The 9,219-nt window shown below is 41.5% G+C and overlaps 1 protein-coding gene across 1 annotated transcript; it reads right to left on the bottom strand.

Moving 5' to 3' along the window:
• Positions 1-424: 424 nt before the first annotated feature.
• Positions 425-2,916, bottom strand: foxi2 (forkhead box I2). The gene is made up of 2 exons (XM_069719550.1): positions 2,280-2,916; positions 425-1,315 (listed from the first exon to the last, which is right to left on the bottom strand). Exons 1-2 carry the CDS (start codon positions 2,914-2,916, stop codon positions 726-728), a joined length of 1,227 nt encoding a protein of 408 aa, XP_069575651.1. The 3' UTR covers positions 425-725.
• Between the last annotated feature and the right edge of the window lie 6,303 nt (positions 2,917-9,219).

The following is a 9,219-nucleotide window of genomic DNA, read 5'->3' as shown; positions in this document are numbered from 1 at the left end:
TTTTTATAATTTACAAAAATACACATTTATCAAGTCCACATGTATTTACATGAGCCTTAGTGCTGTGGTTTCAGTCAACATGGAGGATATAAAAATAAGGCAAGCCCTTTTTTTTTTGTGTTCATATGTGTTAAATCAATTATTACTGCATTCGTCTAGATAGAAACCCGTCAGCAGGGAACTTTTATCTCATTTGATCGCTGTTTTTGAGGTAATGACGGACTCCCGAAGGCAACTTTGGCAGATTTGGGTTTATTCAGGAAGAAACTGTTTGAAAAATTTTGCCCGCTCCAAAAAGCATTTGGCAAAAAAGGCAAAAATATCAAATGCATATTAACATCTTGGACGTGAAAGAGTGGTTTTGACTCAAAGCAAATAGGGAAAATATAAAATATATAGAAAAATATAAGTGTTCAGTGGGTTTTTTACTTTGTAAGTTTCAGTTAGAAAGGAAATATAAGTGCTCATTTTTTGTTTGGCTTTCTGGATGATATTTCCACTATTGGAAAGTTTATTCAATTACCAAAAATCCTTATATATGCTCTTTAATCTCTGTGGTGAGCTGACGAGTGCAGGACGTGTTTTGTTTTTGGTGCCGGGGGGCTGCATGAGGCTGTATGAGGCTGCCTGTAATCAGACCTCTCAGAATCAGATGCATGTGTGAGAGTTTTCAGTGAGGATTCGAGGAGCAGGTCAGCAGTGTGGCGTTGTGGGTGAAGCGGCTCCTATAGCTCGGCCCCCTCTCTGGGGTAAATCAGGCTGTTGACGCTGAAGCTGTTGTAGAAGTGACTGTTGAACTGTCCGCTTTGCCCGCCGCCAAAAGTGTTGTAGTACACTCCACGGTTGAAATGCAAGCCCTCGCCGTGGTCCGACGCCGCCGAGTCCTGCCCGCCGTGGTTCGGGTGGTACGGACTCAGGGCCGTTATGTTCCTGTTCGACAGCTCGTTAACCAGTCCGAGGGACCCCTGTCGGCCGGGGGCCCCCGAGCTGAGTGCGGACATGTTGCTGTAAAAGTTATTGAAACACGGAGTGGCGGAGGCATGTCCGGGCGGCGACGATGACGATGAGCTCTTGTGGTTTTCGTTCATCGACTCCATCTCCGGGGAGGACGGCCCCAGGAGCGGAGGGCTGTCTGAGGGCTTCAGGGGGGCCGCCACTGACGGCCTGCCGTCCTCCACCTTCGTGGCCCCCGCTACCGCTGCTGCTGCTCCTCCAGCGCTGCTTGGATCCGACCGTCTTTTCCTTTTCCGGCGGAAATTTCCATTATCGAACATCTTTTCACAGTTTGGGTCCAGTGTCCAGTAGTTTCCTTTTCCTGTTGGTAGGAATAAAGAATTTAATTAGTTCAGTATTGGCTAATTAAAACTTTATCTGATGTATATTGTACAGAACAATATTCTTAAATTTTACTGTCTAAATAAAACCCTCAATTTCTTTGTTCTGTTGGTGCAATTATACCCCATTTTCAGCATTTTCCTGTCAAAATATGACTCCACAAATCAAAGCACTAAGCTCAATTACAGAAATCTGACATGGCACACATTTATCACACACTTTCAACATAAGCAAAAAAATCCCACAGAACAAATGTTTTCTGAATTTATAGTTTCCTGGAAAATGGTTTTAAGGTTTTTCTGCATTACAGGAATCTCTGCAGATTTACGTCACCTTTCCTGCAGCTGACTGGAGAACAGGTTGCAATTAAAAACAACATTCCAGTCATTTTTGAGTCCAATCCATGCATGATTTTGTAGAGAAAAAAAACCCTTCTATATTCAAGTAATATCACCAGATATATATCTGCACTACATAATAACAGTAATCAACTTGTATGTTTCATTGTGTTTAAATATAATGCTGTATAATTTCTATGAATTTTTCTCCATAAAAATACATCCAATGAAGGCTCCCCCTTTTTTTTTTTTTTTTTTTTTACAGCTCAGTGTCTCCTTGAATAATATTTTAATAACTTCCTGCTTATAAAATATATTATCAGTTCAAGTCAGATTTTTTTGTAAACATTTTTAGGAGTTGATAAGACTAACCACTAATATAACTGATGAGGCTCCATTTATGAAAACTGTAATAAAGTAAAACTCCCAAATTTAGTGAGTTTAATTCATAATCACCATTCATTTATGTTCCATTTTAAAGCTTTAAATAACAGTCAGTTTAATTTATGCTGACTAAATTTCCTATTCAATTCAGCTTCAATAAGATTTCCCTGCAACAGACCACATATAATCCAAGATGATGTGTTTCTGGTGCGTTCACGGTACCTGGATCGTCCTCGTCCCTCGGCACCTTCTTGAAGCAGTCGTTCAGAGACAGATTGTGCCGGATCGAGTTCTGCCAGCCAGCTTTGCTCTTCTTGTAAAAGGGGAAATTGTCGGCCACGTACTGGTAGATCTGACTCAGGGTCAGCTTCTTCTCGTGCGCATTCTGGATGGCCATGGCGATGAGCGCGGAGTAGGAGTAGGGCGGACGCACGAGCTTCAGCAGCTCCTCCTGGCTGGCGATGGACAGCCAGCCCAGGTCGGGCCCGCCGAACCCAGGTGAGTTCGTTAGGAACTGCCGCTGGGAGCCGTAGGAGGGCGGGATGAACGACGCCGGGTTGTTACCGTGCAGGTAGGACGCGGAAGAGTTGACGCCCGGCCCGTTGAGCCACAGGTACGGGTTCGGGGACGACGCGTAGTCCCCCAGGCCGTAGCCGGCGGGTCTCTGCGCGCCCTGGAGGCTCTGCTGGTGGTACATGCTGCTGAAGTTGTCGCAGTAGACGGCGGCCATGTCCGGGGCCTCCTGGGCGCCTTTGGGTGGGAGAGAGCCGACGGTCGGGGAGGTGTGCTGCTGCTGCTGCTGCTGCTGCTGGTGGTGGTGGTGGTGCTGGTGATGGGACTGAGGGTCGATGGAGTTCATCACTCCCCGCGGGAAATCCCAAAGGAAACGCTGAAGCGGTTCAGGTGGCCTCTCCCGGTGAGCAGGCGGCAGCAACAAGTGTCAGGGAGGATGGAGCAGTTCGGGGAGTTTTAATAGTATAAACCCTTCGACAGCAGCCACATCCAGACACCACATAATCCCCAACAGCCAATAGACACACACACCGGCTGAGAGGGGGCGTGGTCACGCTGTGCCTCATTCAGCTGAGAGCGGGTCAGTGGTTTCCCCAAATGTTTCCCCTGTCAGAACCTCCTGCAGAGGCACAACAGACGCCTGCTGGCTTCACATTTTCTCTGAGGGACGGAGGCTGTGATGGTTTAACCTCAGTCCTCAAACAACACACTGACTCAGTCCAGGAAGAAGACGAGGTTTCTGGGCCTCCTCTCACACCTGCAGCTGTTATAGAAGATCTCAGTCACTGTTTCAGTTTGAGGGAAGTTTGAACTTTCAGAACTTTTATCCAAAGTAAAAGTTGGTTTAATTTTTTCTCCCAGTCATTATTATTCAGTATCCAACCTGATATTTAAATTATACTGATGGGAACTGGTGTCAAAAAGGTCCTTATGAAGCACAAGTATACTTAATACACTTATAGTAGTGAATACATTTCCCCAAATTTAATTTTGGGAGTTTGCCACCTGAGAGAAAGAAATCCGTCTGTATATTGAGCTGCTTTCTGTCCCTCCTCAGTGGAAACTGACAAATGTGGCAGAGACTTGTTGTTGGATCATTCAATAATAATTGGAAAGGGGAAACTACCAACCGTGCTATCTAATCCACAGCAGCTGTGCAATCATGAAACATCCCACAATAAAACATATTCTCCAGAACATTTTCAGATTAGGCCCATTTAAAATGTTTTTTTTTTTTTTTTTAACTTTTAATCCTATTTTTCTGACAGTATTAAAGGCAGTACTATCCGATGGCCTCATCTGTTGTAATTCTAAATGTTGTGTTTTCATTCTGATGTGTTTGTGCAGCCCTTTGGTCAACAATGTGCCATATAAATAAACTGACCTAATAAGTTTAACTAACAATCCATCATTACAAATCTGTACAGACAAGAACATATGACGTCACACCATTTGTACAGCAAAGAAGCAATGGAAGGCATGAGGATGAAAATACACTTCATGTGCAGCAGGCTGCGGCCTCATTAAAAAAACTAAACTTTTTTAGAGACCAAATATGCAAAATAAATCCCTTATTCGTGTTGAACTAGGGTGAGGGTTTGTGAAACCCTCTCCGTTCTGTGTGATCAGATCATCTTAATTTAGTGAGATATCTTTGCTGCATCTCGAGTTCATTTGGACCGTTTCACTTGCTGCCTGGTTTGAATTTAGTCATACATGAATAAACCTTATTTAGAAATCACGTTCATTCGTGTGATGTGGCTCCACGACGAGATGACTGTGAAATTTGTGCTACTTTGATTCATGGAGAACTTGCTGTTTGTGTTTACCTGCACCATCAAAGGCTGCAGTTACACTCCATGTATTAATATTGTGAACTGTCAAAAGGTCTCAGCAGAAAATTATTCTGACGATCCTGACCTGCTCATCCTGAGGCCACAAGTTACAAATCAGTTTCTTTGAAGAGTTTGAAACTTGGTTTTGTGGCTAATTAAGGTGTCTGGAGAAATTTCAGCTGTTTGCTTTGTAGCTTTCCATCAAAGGAAGTCTGACATTTTCAAGATTGTTTTTTGATTTTATGGAAAAATGAAACTGTTTTGTATCCGGATTTGAAATAATTTTTATTGTGTTTTAAGTGTTTTTAAGTTTTCAATGAGGTGAACTTCAAATAAATTGATATATTTTAGATGTAGAGTTTTATAGTTTTGTGTGTTGATCTTAAATCAAACTGCAATTAGCACCTTTTTGCAGAGTTTTCTACCACATTTCAGATTTTAAATCAGTAGATGGAGTTTGCTCGGTAATTACAGACAAATATATTACCTTTTTTTTTTTTTTTTAAGAGTTGCAAGTAAATTAGCCTTCAGAGAGTAGACTACTCCTGTCCATTATAGCCTTAAGTAGTAGTTCAAATCACATTATTTCACACTGTCTGAAAGTATTGATGATTGTTGCAACTCTGAACTGAAGTTATATAATTATACTGATTAGAAACACTCAGACTTCATGTTCTTGTCTCAGTCCATCAAATAAAAATTGTTCTCGAGTTTATTTTTACACATATTTCTCTAAAATTCAGCCTGACATATTTGGAGACATTTGGGTGAAAAAAAAGTTTCAGTGTGTCTGAACAATGTTTGACTGCAGTTAGTTTGTAGTGTGTTAACCAGCATGTCAGCAGGTTTGATGAGTTTGAATATCACAACATGAGTGGGTGGCCCAAACCCCAGCATACATACACATAAAGAAAGCCTCTCAGAGCACTGGGATGGTAGTTTTTTTTATGGTGTTTGAGGAGGATTAAGTCCAACTACCAACTACCTACAAGCAAACCAGAACAAACCAGCAATCAGAAACTTATTGTGTGTTCATTTCCACAAACAGAAAAGATGGTTAACAGGGGTTGCTAGTTGGAAAACTAACAAGAAGAAGAAGAAGAAAAAGGAATAAATTAGGGCTGTGGGTGGATGTGGAAGTAAAACTCCCAACAGCTGACCATTAAGTCTATCAAAATGACCAAAAAAAAAAAAAAAAAACTGGGCCCAAAACAAACACCCAAAACCAACCTCTTCATATCACCTCCCATCAGGCTGATTGTCAGCAGGTGAGGAAGAACATCACAGGTGCAGCAAATGACTCCTGATGAACCTGATGATCTGATCCGAGCAGTATGAACATTAAAATAACATCTAAATTAAAAGCACTCGACCCCTGCGGTTTGTCTGCGTGATGTATTATTAATGATTTAGTTTGCATGTTAATTTACTGGCTTTCCTATTCTGCACAGATGAGACTGCACTTTTAAAAGTTAGTATTTAAGGTTTCCTTTTATTCTTAGTCCAAGAAAATGGGAAAAATTTGAATTTAAAATGAAGTTTTCTCATTATTGCTTATGTTCACGTATGTATTAATTGTAGCATTTGTTCTAATGCATGCTTTGTTGTTTAATCCAGGGTTTCATCTGAATTTTTCTGATTAAATTAAGATTAAAAAAATAATGGTGATTATTTCAAATGAACAGACTACAGACTTACTTCTGCTTTCCTTTAAAACAAGGACTTTAAATCAGTTCTGGAAACACTTCAACAAAGTTATGAATATAAAAACTAAAAGGACACAATAAGGACACTGCAGGCCTGAAGTGGGAACCTCTCTGCTCTGCCTCTGGCTCAGATATTTCACAGAAGAAAACTCTTGTGGAACCACAGTGCCACCTTGAGCTGCCATCCTCTCCTGTGGAAAACCCCCAGTCTTAGCTCTTCTCAAAATAAGCTGGAGTTTATTGTAGGATATGATGCTTGCCACAAGATGGAGGCAGCTCCCTGCTGAATGTGGAGTCTGAGGCCTCCACAGGAGAGAGCAAAACTTGAATGTGGAGCCAACCAGCCGCTGAACTCTTGTAAATTTTGGCCTGTGAGATCTAAAATGGAAATGTGGTTTCACTGCGAGAGCTCCTGCAGTTTGAGAAAGTCTTTGAAGAAGATTGTGAACATGCTTTTCACATCAAAGCTTACTCTAACCGAGAGTCCAGAATAAGAATCCAGATAACCTGCCCGAAGGTCTTAAAACAGTTCACATAAATGTTTGTTTTAGAGCTGACGGTGTTGCGTTTCTTCCTGGAGAGGAACTTTCTAATAACGCAGATTCAGACCCCCTCTGAGCCCCGCTGTGATTTCTTCGGTTGTTATTGACACATTATCTGCCAACACTTCCCCCGTTTTTTCAGCATCTGATAGACTTGAGGTTTTTTTTCTCTAATGCAGCTTTTCCATTGAGATCCAGGCCGCAGGGTAATTGTCCGCGCAGCACCAGGAGTCGCTCTGTCTGACTGTAATTCTATAATATCGGGGTTGGCTATGACAATAATCCCCGAGCTCATCGTGCGTCGCCAGAACTGTTTCTCAAACTCAAATGTATGTATGAGAATCTGGGATTGTGGAAAAGGGAAGAGTCTTTTAGAGAAGAGAGGCTTTTTGTGGACACACAGTAGATCCAATTTATGAGTTGTGACTTTTTCTTTTTCTGTCTGAGTTTGAGAACCAATAGAACGGCAGGCAGAAAAATCACATGGAAGCCTGTTTGACAACTTTTCAAACTGAGTAAATTATAATATCTGAACGTTATATGATTTTAGTTCCACAAGTAAACAGAAAAGGATAAATTATTCATCAGATCATTCGACGCTCTTAATCTCTGTTCACTCACTTTGATTCAAATATCTCGATACCCAGTGAGTGTGTTTGTGCTTGTTTGATGTGAAAGTGGATGGAAAAATAAAGCTCATGGATGTCTTGAAATCTTTATAGCACGCTGCCATAAGAGCACAACAGCCGGCAGGAGGCAAAAAATAAAGACAGACTGTATGTTCTCTGTGCCCAGCTGGTGCAACCTCACAACACAGTCAAAGCACCTCACTGGTAAATCATTAAAGACATGATCAAAGACCACAGAAAGGCATGTTGGTATCATGTAGAAAGCACGGCTCTAGACCCCGCCTTTATTTTGGAGATCACATCTGAATAACAAACTTTTTTGTATTCTTGTCATTTTGTGCCTATTTTTTAAAGAAAAATGTACATTTTTAGAAATGCTTAAAAACTGAGAGAAACAGATAATAAGCAATTTAAAGGATTTCTGTTATATTCAACGTGAGAATAAGTAATTACAGACAAAGAATGCAAAAACAGGAAGAAGACGAGACACATCAGTGTCGTAAACAACATAAATGCCAATTTAAGAGGCACGCCAAGCTAAAATGAATGCAGCCTAATACAACAGTCCTGAAATAAGTCCAACTTTTATGAATCTCGCATGTTTCCTTTAGGTCTCAGTTCAATACCCCGAACCCTAACACTTTGAACAAAACCCAAGCACTGTAACCTTATTAAAGGTCGTTATTATTGTAGGGTTGTTATATTAAACTGCATTAGTTTTATCTCGGTACCTAATTAACTGGCAATTGTGTGCATAAAACATAAGTAGAATGTGCGTTTCTTGGAAAAAAAAAATGCAGTGTGAATGCTGCAAGAGCTTGCTCAAAGCTGCTAGATTTGCCAGAACTAATAACTAATAACACAACTCTCTCAAATTGGCTAGTTTTGTGCAAGCGAGCTGCTATACACACTTGTGCTTACATGCTGTCTCTAAAAGCAAAGTATACACATAACGCAGTAGCATAAACCAACTACACATGTTAAGAGTGTGCTGATAAATGACCCATTTTGTCATTTTGGGACGGCAACTTAACACATGAAGACAAAGTTAAGCTCCTAGAAAGTCCAATGTTTTAAAGACTAAACTACCATAATGTGGAAAAGCTGTAGGTGGTCTGATGATGAATGACATTAAAATCAAATCATTTTTGGGCTAAACATGGAAACTTAATGGACAAACAACACGCTTAGGGAATTTTGCAAATATTAAATGCCGAATGTGCGGTGGGTATTTTTTCAACCCCAGAATGGCTACACTGTATGTAATCTATAAAATCCTCATGTATACATACACAGGTACGCTTGTCAGGCTTCGCTGCTTTACCACTAATGGTTAGGGGGGAGGCTGAGCTGCAAATCTGTGGATGCAAAGAACTATTTATTCCTGTTCCGGGGACAGTCAGGCCCATTCAGCGGATGCACAATCTCCGCCATTTACCTGCAGTCTATTTCTGTGACATATTTACGCTCACGCGTCAGGCCCCTGTCACTCTCACCCGCGTTCGCCCGTGGATCATTTACACAGGAAGCCTTTGGAAATAAACATTTGCACTTATCATGGTGTATGTCGCTTTTTCCTCTGAGGAGCAAACACATGCACAGACGCATGTGAGCGCGACAGACGACAGATAACAGCATGTACACGCACAGACGGCATTCATGGCAGGCAGTAATAACATAGTGCTGTTGTTGAGAGGCCAGCCACGGTTCTGTGGGCTGAGCGGGTACATGCAGGAGATGTTACGGCACTATATGTTTATAACGCTGCCATGGAAAAATAAGAGGGCTCGGCCACAGGCATTTCCTCAGTTCCTCTCTCCTCAGTCACCTCTCCAAGCCCGCGTGGGATGGAGGCGGCGAGCGCTTAGAAGAAGGACGAGCACGTCACACTTCATCATTTTCAGAAATAAGCATCCTAATCGCTCTTTCTCTTTCTG

Source organism: Brachyistius frenatus, unplaced genomic scaffold, assembly GCF_029030835.1.
Source record: "Brachyistius frenatus isolate BFR_SWC_R1_liver_20210118 unplaced genomic scaffold, ASM2903083v1 Contig_217, whole genome shotgun sequence".
Lineage (NCBI taxonomy): Eukaryota > Metazoa > Chordata > Actinopteri > Embiotocidae > Brachyistius > Brachyistius frenatus.
Note: the sequence above shows the minus strand (reverse complement) of the source record. Positions and strands in the feature narration are given on the sequence as shown.

Excerpts from the sequence above, each read along its gene's own strand:
- foxi2 (XM_069719550.1), bottom strand. The coding sequence starts at position 2,916 with ATGAACTCCATCGACCCTCAGTCCCATCACCAGCACCACCACCACCAC. Across the intron at positions 1,316-2,279 it reads GAGGGACGAGGACGATCCAG|GAAAAGGAAACTACTGGACA; the intron begins GTACCGTGAACG and ends TCCTACCAACAG.